Below are 14,511 nucleotides of genomic sequence, written 5' to 3' on the forward strand. Positions count from 1 at the left end.
TCATATGGAATTGATTGTAAAATAGCTAACAATTTAATTAATATATGAGAGCACTTTCTTCTTTTTTACTGTGGATTGCTGATATAATATTAAATTGTTGTGTAATATCGTTTAAGACAAAAGCGTTACGTCATGGATATTACTTACAATAATTTTTAAGAAAACAAAGTTGAGTGATGAGTACATTTTTAAATCTCTTTTTTCGCTTTTCATTACTTTTTAGCACATTACCATTCCGCGATTTCCATGTAACTGTAGAAGATATGCCTACTTACAAATAAACCTACCCCAATGTTACAAGCCGATTTTCATAAGATTTGAGTGTATTTTACTCTACGCCAAAGTAAAAGTTGCGTATTTTTTAAACGTGCTCATACGTTCGATAAGGGGGTGAAATGCCCTCTTGAAAAAAATTGGTTTTTATGTTTCTTTTATGTTTTTGTGTCTCTTTTATGTTTTTTATTAATTTGAATTTTAGAAAATAATACAATTTTTTAAACATTTATATTAAACGTCAGATAAACGTTAAATAAATATTTTTTTAATCATATTTTAAATAAATAAATAATGTAAAAAAATGTTTCTTCAGAACATCAATGTAAATAAATAATTAATATTAAATTAACATTTAATAAACGTTAAAATAAATATTTAATAAATGTTCCTTTGAAACATTACGTCAAACGAAAAATTAATGTAAAACAAACATTTATTTAACATTAAATAAATGTTTAAAAATGTTTCTTTGAAACATTATTTTAAACGAAAAATTAGTGTAAAATTAATATTTAATAAACATTAAATAAACGTTTGAAAAATTTTATTTTGGAAATGATTCATAAAACGTAAAATTAATTACAAAAAAACATTAAATAAATGTTAAATAAATATTATTTTGGAAACGAATCGTGAAATGTAAAATTAATAAATAATGAACGTTTAAAAAACGTTTAAAAAATGTTTTCTCCCTATTGGGAAAGAATTTAATTTAAAAAGAAAGTGAGAGATTGCTTTGAAAATGGGCAAACTAACTTCGCAATATATGCGTGTTTGTTCAAAGCATTTCACATCTCAATACTACTTTTCAGGAGGCAACTTAACAAAATTAGTAATAAACACTGTCTATTACATCTAAATTTACACATCTGCTGATATTTTTTTGAAATATTTTTATTTTAATAATAATCCAAACAACAAAAAGTATCTAAAATCAAGTCATAAGACGTTTTTGCTAAAAGATGACTTAAAGACTTAAAGACTCTTTATGTCACAATTTTAGCACTTCATGCTGTTTGGGAATATACAAAAATATCTTTACATGTTCTTCCAAGTTGTAATATTGCTATTCATAAGCTGCTTTTTAAACTTCTAATTGATTTTAATTTAGAAAAAGGCACAAGTTGTTTTCAATGTCTGTACCCTCTCAAAATATTTTACAGCAAAGTTTTGAAATCGAAATGACATCATCTAAAAAATGCTAAGTAAAAGCTAGATCATGGCATCTATCATGGAATAAAGTGATACTCGATATGTAATTTGGAACGTTATATCTATACATGAATGTTTCTTTATTTTTTTCTGATTTACATAAATAAAATATTAAATTGAAAACATGGTACATTGAAAAACAGTGAAAATAATTAAAATGTAATTCAATTTAAGTACAAATTAAAACATGTAAATAAGAAAAATTTGGATATTATGTTTAAAATAATTTTATCTATATACGATAAAAAATTTCAAAGACCAGTGCCGAAATGGAGATATTCACCTTCAAAGTTCCAGCTTTTAACACGTAAACTCCAAGCCTTGCCGAAGTAACGTTTTAATACTTTGCGACGAAAATCTTCTACAGATTTTTTTTTTAAATAAATATGTAATGTAGAAATATTATAGGAACTTTATAAAAAAAAATGGAGATGCCTAGCGGTGTCGTTTCTGAATTAGAGTAATTTAAATTTGTAATTTGATGAAATTCTCCTTCTCGCACGCCGATCGGCGAGACAGGGACATATCGTTGCCACATTTCAATTGTCTTCATGCGGATTAGTGTTCGTGCAAACAGATACAACATATTTTTGCGTATATGCGCTCAAAAGTGTCTTTCTTCAGAGAACACACAGGGAAAGGCATATTTGTAGATTTTACGCAATTAATTTTCTAGCGCAATTGTGACTGAAGAAATACTTTAATTACACTGCAATTGCCCAACGTTCGAAATAATGTCTATCATTCAAGCAGTCAAAATAAATCAACGAACTACTACAAATCGTTACAATTAAGTTACCAGCTGGCTTTTACCAAAAGTCAACGTAAATCAATGTAAAAGAAAATTTACTAGAAATATTAGTTCTCGAATATTGTAATTACTATAATCATTTTATTGATTCTACAATATAGATTGCTGCGAGTGTTGCGTGTACGTTTCAAATATCTATAATATCTATATTATGCTGTAATATAAAAACACAGAATCAAAAAATTACACGTTTGCCATATACGTACAAATTGTCATATATTGCAATATGCATTACTCAACAAAAAATAGGGAACACTTTAAAACACGCTCAAAATTGCGTAATATTCAGAACAACATAACTCAGTGAAAAATTATCGCAAATAAAAAATCAAGAAAAACATTTGAAATCTCTACTTTCGGAATCGGTAATTGATATTTTAAAATCAAATCTGAAAAATTTTTACAAACTTTACGAAGATTTATGACGTAAAGTAAAATTCAAAAATGCGGTTTGCGGCAGTCGAAAGAGTAAATCTTTACCTTCAATTTACTTTTTTATTGAGTGTTATACGATTTTTCTTCACCGAGTTATTGAATATTGAAGCAAAAGTGGTCATTTTTGCAACCGCATTTTTGAATTTTACTTTACGCCATAAATCTTCGTGAAAATTTTTCAGATTTGACGAGTATCCATTTGTATCCGTATATTTCCATAAAGGATCAGTCAGATTAAAATATCAATTATCGATTTCGAAAGTAGAGATTTCAAGCTTTCAAATGCTTTTTTGAAATTTGGTCTGCGATAATTTTTCACCGAGTTATGATGTTCTGAATATTGTGCAATTTTGGGCGTGTTCTAAAATGTTCCCTATTTTTTGTTGAGTAATATGTATTAATTTTTCTATAATATAATTAATTATTCTCTTATAGTTGCAAAAACGTGTTCCCTAAAACATATCGTAAAATATCCACATTGAACGCAAAAGTAAATGTATATAACGTAACATCGCTAATATCGTCACGCTTGTTCGTCACGATGAGATATACATATGTGAGTAAATACGATGCCATTTGCATTATTTACGATTGAGCATCGAGCCCATTATAGGAGCGCTGTCGCAGTTCCGAACGGTTAAGTAAATTGTGACGTATATTAATGCGCACGTAGAGAGAATATCGATAATGTGATATCATGATATGTATTAAAAACGGACACGAATTCCTCGAGGTAGACGTTCACGATTTGTTCTGCATATATTGATCCAGGTAATGACGACAAGGGCGAAACAAATACAATATTTTGTACATATGTCTAAACTAATTCACTTTCACTCTTGGATTATGAATGTTCGAATTAAGAAGTTACTACTTTTCTTAATTATACCCAGTAGGCAAGAAACATTTTGGAACATTTCAGCAACATTGTAGTAACGTTAAAATGTTTTTTGCTTACTGGACATATGTATGTGTATCATACATATATAATATGCATATATATTGTATGTATATATTTTATATGTGTGTAAAAGTAATAGTTGTTTGTAATTTCTTTGGGAACACATTTACAAGTATTGCGCGTACTTGCAGCTATTTATCTCTCTTTAACTGTAATTGTTATCACACGGTTGTTACATTGTTATTGTAATTTTTTATGTAAATTACTTCCCATTTCTAACAATTGAAAATTACAACTATATATATTAAGAAAATGAATAAATTTTCAATAAAACATCATCAAATCAGTAAAAAATTGGTATCTTTTGAATCCCGAATTTACTAAGGCATTTTGTGACTATTTGATTATTATGCGCCATACATGAGCATTTAGTATGGAATATTTCGAAAATTTATTTGCTTGAGGGAGGAGGGAGGAGATTTTTGTTTTCACGTAATTGTTTCTTCATAAGAAAGAACTATCGTAAAGTCTCGGTAAGGCACTTTTAAAACACACATAGTCATTACTTCTTCTTCTTCGGTTCGGTATCGATCTCAACTTTCTTTGTTTCTTTCTCACAGTCGCTTTTCTCTTTACTAACGTCGTTCTTAGAATCTTCCTTTTCTTCCTCCTCCTCCAGAAGTTTTGACTCCAGTTCGTGCTTCTTCAATTCTTCATCCAGCAAGGCGTCCCAATCGGACATGTCTTTACCTTCGCGAACTCTTTCTAATTCTCGCTTAAGCATATCGAGGCATTCCCTTCGTTCCTTCCACTTCTCTGACATCTCGAGATTCTTCTTCTCATCGTCGATCTGATCCAACATTTCTGCCCGTTCCTTCTCCTCGCATTCTAACACGTATTTCTCATAACTGTCCACCTAAAAAATCGTACGTTTATTATAATTAATGATTATCTCACGAAATATTAACATTTTGATTGCCAAGCTGATATTGACGTTGAACTTAATAAATCTAATCTATTCATAATGTGTCATTTTTATATTCTGTTTTTTTTTTATTTATATTGTGTCTTTAATCTCTTAAAGTACTTAGTAAAATCATTCTTAATTAAATAAATAAAATATATGTAAATAAGTGATAGGATTCTTATAAATTTTGTCGAAATGTAAGTGATATAACAGTCAAAATGTTAAAAGGTTTTCGTATTAACTGTTTTTAAATAATTAAAAAAAGAGGGAGAATTAAATAAATCTTTGCTCATTTTAATTAATGTCCACAATTTTTAAGGATATGTTATACGTATTTTTTAACAAAATAAGAAAATGTCAAATATTTCAAAATTAAATTTGAAAATAATAAATAAAAAGTTTGGTAACAATTCAGATTTTCAGAATCAAAAAATTTTTTAATAGAAAATAAGCATGTCTTTAAAAAATAATTAAGATAAAATGAGAAAATTTTCAACTATATCATTTTAAACTATAAAATTGCGTTGTTAAATATAAACATTGATAAACAATGTAAGATTCTATGATAAATAAACGACTAAAAACGAACTAACACAAAGATATTGAAAATAATAAATATATTTAATAAATTAAGCAGTTACGTACAAAATTCAAGCAAAATTAGTTTCAACATTAGTATGTTTTCATCAATTGCAAAACGAATTGATAATGCGCAATTTAAATCATATTACAAAAATATAGTCGCAAATATAAAAAGGCGAAGATACGAAATGATCAAGAAGTAATCAAAATAATTAAGTCCGCGTTATTTTTAATTGATCGTCAAAGCAGCATGATCGCAGAAATGTTGATGGACATAAAAAAAACAATTTCGTATTTTCATTTTTTCATATTTATAGCTATGTTTTTGTAATATGATTTAAATTGCGTATTGCCAATTCGTTTTGCGACTGATAAAGACGTAGTAATTTCGAAAATAGTTTGCTTGAATTTTATATGTAATTATTTAATTTATTAAAAATATTTATTTATTAGTTTCAACACCTTTGTATTGTTAGCTCGTTTTTGGCCGTTTTTATCATAGAATTTTATATTGTTTTTCAATAATGAGCAAGTCATAATTCATAAATGTTAATTTTTTTAACTGTTTTACACATATAACATTTATTTTTATAAGGAAAGTATAAATTTTCAATTTCAGTCACTTTTTGCAGAGATTATATTAAGTGGCACTCATAGTTCATTTTTATTTTAAGATCATCTTAAATAACAAAATACAATTCTCTGTTTCACGACATCTTAAGATTGTACTTGAGACTGTACTTGAGACTGTACTTGGTCTTAAATATAAGATTCCATTATGAATATATAGTATGTACGGCTTACGTATTTCATATATCGTTAACAATGTGCATTGATTTGCGTTATGAGTATTACGATTAAGAAAAAAAAACACAAGTAATCAAAATTATTGAAAGACAGTTAAGTTTACCTTATCTTGCAACATTCTTTGAACATCATTTTGCCTTTTCAAATGTTTCGGTAGCCAAAAACAGGCCTGGATCAGTCGCAAAAATATCCAAACTGCTCCGGCGAGTGCCAAATAGGAGCAAGCGGTAAACACCATGTTCGTCATGTCTACGGTTACTTGTTGGTGCTTCATAATGATAATTAATTCAATTTAAATATTCCTGCAATAACCATGGAAATAATTTTAAAGTGAAGATTTTAATCTTCTAATCTTTAAACTAAATTACTTGCAATAATTCGCAGAATACAAACTAATAATAATATTATATCTATATTATAATTTCCTATCCTATAATGTTCCTAATCCACAATGTTCTTTGCTTCCTATTTCTTGCTTTTTAACTTATTCCTTTTTTCTCTTCTTTGCGACCTTTTTACAGACAATCGCATTTCTTTTTACGTATTTCTTATCTCATACGAAGTTCATCAATTTTGTCTCAGAAGAGAATTTTGTAACAGAAAACAAAGGAACTGATAGTCGAATTCGATTGGGCGCACTCAGATGCGCATTAAAGCCGTCGTACATAAAAGAAAGATATGTTTATAAACATAGAAATCGATTAAATCCTGAAATACTCAATACATTTTATTGTACTATTAGATAAAATATGTATTTTATAATTGCATTTCACTTTTATACTCAAATTAAATCAGTGTACAACGGCTTTAATATGCACTAGGTCTTTCAATCAAATTCGCTTGAGTAAAAGGCAAGAAGGCAAGAAGTAAAAAGTGGAAAAAAATAAAAAAACAGGAAACAAAGATCATATTGTAGAGTAGGCTTAACTACAGTTATGTACGGCATGTGTTATATTACATGTTGTACACAACATATTGTTGAGTGGAAAATTATAAAATAAATGTAATAATATGTACTGTTTTGTGAGAATAACGATTTGAACAATACAAAGATAAGCAATTTTATTTACTGAAGAAATATTTGTGCTATCGTTTGCCAACTAAACTAAAAATATTGAAATTTCCTCTTTTAAATTTTATGTGAGTAATAGATAAAAGTAGTCTATAAAATTTTATTGATTTCTACATAAAATTTATAATAAATTATATGCTTTCATTGCACGACTTCAGGAGATGCTTTCATAAAAGGAGACACAACCTACAATTATCTCTCTTCAATGTTAATATTTAATAAGCTTTGGATATATTAAGTTAAAGTATAAACAAAAATGAAGATTACCATTGTTTTATAAATGCTGAGTCGCACATTAAAGAAATGAAACTCTCTTAAGAAAAAAAGATCGGTTTTTTTTCTTTCATAGTGAATATCGTCTAAATCATAAAAAACATAAAAAAATATTTCAAATAAAAGTTGAATAGTTGTAAAAGTATTTATAATAATAATAGAAAGATTTTTTAAACAAATTTTTTATTTATCAAGAAATGAAAAATTTTTTAAATATTTTAAAAAAATATATTATTATAAAGTATTCTTAAAATTATTTAACTTTTATTTAAAACGTGTGACACTCAACACTTATTTAGAAAATCGCAGTTTTTGTTTTTACTAATAATTTTAACGCATCCAATGCTTATTGAAATCGAAGATGTACAGTTGATTGATTGCGTTTCCTTGTCAGAATCTTTTGTTAAAAAGACTCGTTCTTTATTCACGACTTGTTAACTCGGTGACTCTTATGCAAAGCGCGTCATTGATTTTGCGGTCAAATAATGCGTGCGATATTCTCTTTTTCTCATGCCTATATCATTCAACTCTAGTATTGCATAAGTATACCATTCACGAGACAGTGCACTGCGTTGCAGTTGCAGACTCGACTAGGCGATTATACGTGGTGATAAGTGACCTACTGCGGGTCTCGCCGTGTGCTTTAAACACATCGCGGGGAAAACGACGTTGAAATCCGTATCCCGCGAAACGCTGGACGTATTTGGGTTGATTCATTTCGATAATGTCGACAAACGATTCTTCGACGGAAACGAAATATTTTCGATGGCGCGTGACAGTTTCGTGAACAGCGTGCTCGGATATGTCACGTCGCGTCGCGACATCAGTTTGTCGGTGTCTTTGCGACTGTTGTGTATCGATCATGCCCGTTCAGAATGCGAATGTATACAATATATACGGCGTGAAAAAGAAAGCTTGAAATTGCCATTAAGATCCTCATCGCGGAAGTTATTAATGTCGAGAGGTCAAAGGAAAGATGATTTATGCATCGTGTCGGTGTCCTTGCTAGGTGTCTTTCGCGATAGAACTGTTTGCATACGATTTACGCAACTTTTGATGGTGAAAATTGTGTGTTTACGTCAATATACAATTATTTCCTTTTTACTTTACTCACCATAATGACAATGAATTCGATGTTTAATAATAACGGACGAATATGTCTTGGACGCGTTGTGTACTCGGAAAAAAACATAAGGAGAAAACTCATTAAGAAATTCTAAACGCAAAATATGTAAATGTTTGGAACATAAAATTTGAGTATCGTTATTGAAATGTAAAAATTATAATAGATTCTTTCTGTGAGAAATTTATTAGTAATAGCGTTGCATTAAATAATACGCGGCAAAATATTTTAAATAATATGCGGTGAAATAGATATTTTTCAAGTATCTAAAAATGTAAAATATATAAAATAACAGATATCAATATAAATTAATGCAGTACTCATTATAAAAGATATAAATTCGTAATTATATTTTAATAAAAATAAAGAATTAGTTATTATAAAAAAATTACTATATATGATTCTTTCCAAATTAATTAACAAACGCTATGTTATAGGAACAAAAAAATTTTGATCAAATTGATTTCTTATTCGTACATTTTGTTAATTAAATCTTCAAGTATAAAAAATTTTATTTAATTAATTTAGCCACTTGCCTTTTGCCTTACTTGAAGAATGTCGTCGAGAACATAGCCGTGTAGGAACGTGCTCCACCTAAGAGATATGAACTACTGAATGTATCACGTCTGGAAGTAGTAGGAACTACTATATGTACGACTGACAGGTGGAATGTTACTCCACTACTGACCCCCTATAGAAATGATCGATATATGGATGTAGCCACGTATGATTGAGCTGACACTATACAAATATTTCAGTATGTGTACACGCGACATTACGAAAGACCGTATGCGCACATACGGCAGAGATAAAATTTCGCCGAATTTATCCCTGACTGTAATTTAGCAAGAGTTTGCTGACGGCTGAGGATGAAAAAAAAAATTTCTTTCCATCGATCGTGCATCGATAGCTTCCTTACATTGTAATTCAAAATTGATTCACGTGAGGAACTCTTATTTATGCAAACAGATGGAAATTGAATTGTGTCACTTTTCAATTGTGATCGATTAATATCGGAAAGAGTACTCGTGAAACGATAGACGTTTGTAATAAACGACGTTCTAAAATATTCAAGCTACGTCAATGACGTCTATCCGTATAAGTCGCGTGTAGGTTTTTTAAGGATTGGGTCAGGTGCCTCCATCTCGCGATACGGCACAAAGCACATGTGATAGACAGGTGTGTGTCAAGAATACATAATTTTTTATTATTTTACAGATAACTGAATGATAAAACGTTCCACGTCCCAACTAAGGCTAAGTCATCTACGCGCGGAATCGCGTCGCTCGCTTTATGATTCGTTAAATCGAGCTGGTGTTTCGTTACATGTACAGAGGTCGACTTGTCGTATACCGTCCGATCTCGCCGGGACTCTAACTTACATAACATGATTGGCGATAGACAGTTTTACTTCCTACGAAAATAATACACGCTCGCCTCTCTAAAACCCAATGCGGCACGTATACAGGAAGAAGAACTTGGGTGATCTGGAATGTGCGATACATCACAGCGCAATTATTGAAGAAGGAAGAGAGGAGGGAGAGGAGAAGAAAGAGGGCAAGTATGGGAAGAACGAGGCCCGTTTTTGTCATCATGTGCTCGTTGCCTCGCTTGGAATTCCAAATCGAGACATTTTGATATTAAATTTCCGTCGCGGGAAGGAGACAAAAAACGGCGGCTTACGTCGTCGACCTCACGTAGAACAAGAGATAAGGGGTGGCGGAATTCCGCGCATTGGGTGCCAATTTGTCCTCGAGTTCTCGCAGTGGGATTACGTGTACCGCCTCATCGTCGCACTCCAACCATGTGACGCCCTGTTTATTTCGTTTAATGCCGCAACAGTCCATGCTACGACAGCCGATCCTATTCACCAACTGTTCCTTATTCTCGTTCGTGCTGGGTTTGCTTCTGTACAAGTACTTAAGTATACCCGATGGTTTGTCTGAAGAGGAAGAAGATGATGACGAGTTCGCGCTCGCGGTGCCAGCCTGACTCAAATTCTGCCGCTTATTGTCGCGATCGCATTGGGAATATTCCACGTACGCAGGTTCGTCGGGTAAACGTGTATAAGCGACGTAATGACCGGCGGTCATCGTTGCACCTTGGTGCATTATAACCGAATATAATTTGTACACGTGTCGCGTCTCCGTGCTACTACCAGCTGTCGTCCCATGGGTCTCATCATTACTGCACTCCTCGCAGAAGCATTGTAAGGTAAGTGGCGTTGGCATGTGGTTATTGATTTTCTCCATCGAACTAAAAACGTAAATCTGACTGCAATCGCGATACAGAATATTGCAAAAGTTTTTCACTTAGACAATTTTTTAAATAAATGTAAGAACTTGAAAGCAAAATTACATGTGCAATAAACTCCTTAAAGAAAATTAATTAGCAAAATATTTGTAATTTTAATACAACTGCTACTTTTATGATTGTATGAACATTAAAATATGCAAATATTTTTCGATATCTTTTATAAACTTTAAGCTATATACTTTTCAGTTGTTTATTGCTTCTAATTATGCTGAAAGATCGTACAAGACTTACCCAGCAGCGGTAGAAAACCTCTTCAACTGCAAGATAAGGAGTCGGGGTAAGGAAGGAAAACATACAGCTCTACGAGCCTCATTATATCGTAGGCACCGTGCACACCAGTACTTATCCCTACCCCAAAGCAATTCACTAGTCACTACAGCGCGTTTGTATACCTCACTGCTATCCACCAATTCACCGTCATTATCTATAACGAAAGTCACGTTACTATGAATCTTAGATTAATTATGGAATGTATAAAATATTTAAGCTAGGTTGTTCCATCTTTCGAAAAAAAAACTTCATCTCGCTCTCTTATTCTTTTATTCTCTCTCTTTTGTCTATTCATTAGATAAATTATTACCTAATTTATCCAAAGATGAAACAGCCGATCTTAAAGCTTTAAATCTTAAAGGTTTCGCGTAATCAAAAGAATAGAGAATAACACGAGGTCGATTATGTGTTTTGAAACGAAATAAAAGTTATAAAAATGAATTTATTAGAATATTTATAATTGGTCAAAAGACTTATAATCTTACTTTTGACTTTGTTCTGAGATACATAATCGATCCCCTGTTCTCTGTTCCCCATTCTCTATTCCTTTGATTATACAAAGTATTTGATTATACAAAGTAAGTAGTATTTTACACAAACTTAGAAAAACATGTCACACGAGCTTAAACTATATTATTAATAATAGCACATCCTTTTGATCTCACATGTACTGCAAACAGAAATTAATTAATTAAGTGCACACCTTTCTCATTCGAACGATCAATGTCAATGGGGACGCATATATCGCAAAATGTCTCCTTCCTTTCCGTCACGTGTTCACATTCGAGACATGTTGTGCGCAATAGGCTGACACCTTCAAAATCCTCTGAGATAAAACATTTCTTGCTTTCCGGTTTACGCATTCCAATCTCACCGTTACTTTCGACAAACTCTGCGTGACCGTTCTCATACAATCTCGCGGATCCTACGACGCCGTTTGTATTTGGCTGCGCAAGAGATACCGAACTCCCTCTGCTCGTAATCTTCTTCTTCTTTCTAGACTTACGAATGCTTCTCTTCCCAGAACTGCTGCTCTCTGACTGTGTGTCTGTTGACGAGTGATTTGCGGTAAATTCAGGAAAACCACCATTGCTTTGACCGAATTGGCTCTCTCTATATCTGACCAATAATTGAAAAGTCTCCCTAATGTTATCAAGCAAACAGACTAGCAGCTCATGAGCGTCCTGCTGCTGATTTCCTTCGAATATTGGATTTACTTCTCTATAATAAAATCAGTGCAAAAGCAATGTAAACACGAAACATAACATTTTTACAACATTTTGACATCAGCATACATACCTAAGAGCTTGTAAAAAGGCATCCGGTTGATACGGTTCGCTATTTTCTCTTACTTCCGATGCTCGTAGTGCCATAAAGAGCTCGTGTAATCTTTCAGTGGCTATTTGAATACGTGGTTTATTGGCTTCTGATGTTGACCCAGCTAATGCCAATAGATCTTTACTGCTCCAACTACGACTACTGCTCGATGTTAGCGATACACCAGTTCTACCTAATGAAGAAGATTTGGCCTACAAAAAAATATTGATAATTTAAAACTTGGATTAACACGTATTGCATATACATAAACAAAACAATTTCGTTTTAGAAATTAATCTATATAAAGACTATGCGTTTCGTGGGTTTTCTTCATGTCCACATCCATTCTTGAAATGCCAACGTTCTGTGAATCTTGCAATCCATTTCATCAGGGCGAGGAGCAGCCTGATACTGAGCCGTTCCTCCTGAGCCGGGCCATTCCCTATTACGCTGCTTGTTGGAGTGGTGAAACGTTAGCATTCTAAGAATGGATCTAGATACGGAGAAAAACGCATAGTCTTTATATAGAAAGCAGCCGTAGAAGAATATTAATAAAGAATATTAATAAATTAATCTGTTTATTTAGTACTTACTTTTGTCTGAAGTTGCTTGTCATTTAGATTAGACAAGTCAGTGGCTAGATGATGTAAATTGTGCAGAAAGGAAGGCGCGAACCGTAAAGTATATAATACACTATTAAGGAAGCAGGTATTTCCTAAATTGCATAAGGTAGCTATCTTCAATCCTTCCGAATTAGTACCAGACATGTCGTAACTTCCATCCTGATGATTGCTCAGCTGATTTCGATAGCCATTCAACATTTTGCTTGTACCTTTACAGAATCAAGTATAATCAAAAATATATATTTCAAGGAAATTATACATCATCTAATAAAAATATCAACAATAACATAATATCAATATTACAATTTTACTCAGCAATAAATGTAACATATGGTATGCCTTCTAACAGGCGAAATAAGTGACACGGTGTGACACAATGGATCATTACATCCTTGTTATTTGCCAATGTTAAATAAAGATGACATGATCACTGTGTTGCACTGTGACACTTATTAGAAGTACTAATACACATGTTGTACTAGTTACATTGTTGAATATGAAATTGTAATATTGACATTATGCTATTGTTGCTTTATATTTATTAGGCAATTATCAATATAATAACCTAGTAAACACCACTAATGCTAATATAATGCCAACGTTGTTGTATATGATTTCACACTTAATAATACAAATAGAATAACATACTGTACATAACAGTTACATCCTATACGGTAGAAACATAGAAATGTTAAAATATAGAAACATTTATAGAATATTTGTGCTGCATAGATTATAGAGTGAAATTTTAATATTGATGTTATGTTACTTTGTGTTAACTATTATAAATTATAAATAAGGTATCATTAATAAATGAGAATAAATGAGAAGCATACATACTAAATGAAAAATCTGTTCTATTCAGAAGGCCCCCTCTTGTGGATGTAGGAGGGGGCTGCGGGACGACGATGGGAATTGCACGTCCGCGGCTCGACAGGGACAAGCAGAACTTCTTTCTGGGAGGAACCGAGCGTTTATCTGCGTCTTCCTCCGTTTCTAATACTGTCATCTTCTGTTAACCTAAAACAATGTTACCTATCCTCTATTTCTCGTTTCATCAAACAGACGGACGAGGAACGCGTTTCACGTGCACAAACTTTAACCCCCCCCCCCCCTTCCCGTCTGTCCAGCCTCACATACGCTCGTCGAGAATTCTGGAAAATTCTGGAGAATTCTCGGTTTTACGTGAACTTGGAGACGATCGGTCGGTCGCGTCTGAAGCGGACACGGAGTTGCGTCGCGTCGCGAAACGAAATGTCAAAGTGCGTTTTACTCACGTGTGATCGAGTGGAGAAGTCATGGAACGCGAACGGGCTAATTTGTTACAATGTTGCTAATGCGAGCCGGTTCCTACACTAAGAGAATCACGGAAACGACTGCCCGGAAACTCGTCACAATAAGCTACATGATCTCCGAAAGTCCGAACTCCGACCAGCGTCCCGATTTGGCGAATCCGCCTCAGGCTCACGCCGCTCGCTGGTTCATCCCCGTCAACTCTGCGAGGACAGAGGACAGAGACAACTTCA

At 32.4% G+C, this 14,511-nt stretch overlaps 2 protein-coding genes across 4 annotated transcripts; both read right to left on the reverse strand.

The window, feature by feature from the left end:
• Positions 1–1,154: 1,154 nt before the first annotated feature.
• On the reverse strand, positions 1,155–9,543 carry LOC105154677 (uncharacterized). Of its 3 annotated transcripts, XM_087412424.1 has the most exons (4): positions 8,996–9,543; positions 8,451–8,725; positions 6,095–6,293; positions 1,155–4,551 (listed from the first exon to the last, which is right to left on the reverse strand). In XM_087412424.1, exons 3-4 carry the CDS (start codon positions 6,263–6,265, stop codon positions 4,198–4,200), a joined length of 525 nt encoding a protein of 174 aa, XP_087268550.1. In that variant the 5' UTR covers positions 6,266–6,293; positions 8,451–8,725; positions 8,996–9,543; the 3' UTR covers positions 1,155–4,197. The 3 variants fall into 3 exon arrangements, with proteins under 3 accessions (XP_087268550.1, XP_011068658.1, XP_011068659.1); XM_011070356.2 differs by lacking the exon at positions 8,451–8,725; XM_011070357.2 differs by lacking the exon at positions 8,451–8,725 and having other exon boundaries at positions 6,095–6,259; positions 8,996–9,158.
• A 98-nt stretch (positions 9,544–9,641) lies between these two features.
• Usp1 (ubiquitin specific protease 1) lies at positions 9,642–14,511 on the reverse strand. The gene is made up of 7 exons (XM_011070355.2): positions 14,263–14,511; positions 13,826–14,005; positions 12,956–13,194; positions 12,345–12,574; positions 11,749–12,266; positions 11,007–11,199; positions 9,642–10,715 (listed from the first exon to the last, which is right to left on the reverse strand). The coding sequence occupies exons 2-7, from the start codon at positions 13,992–13,994 to the stop codon at positions 10,139–10,141; spliced, it is 1,926 nt and encodes a 641-aa protein (XP_011068657.1). The 5' UTR covers positions 13,995–14,005; positions 14,263–14,511; the 3' UTR covers positions 9,642–10,138.

Source organism: Acromyrmex echinatior, chromosome 13 (assembly GCF_024713525.1).
Source record: "Acromyrmex echinatior isolate Ae372 chromosome 13, ASM2471352v2, whole genome shotgun sequence".
NCBI lineage: Eukaryota > Metazoa > Arthropoda > Insecta > Hymenoptera > Formicidae > Acromyrmex > Acromyrmex echinatior.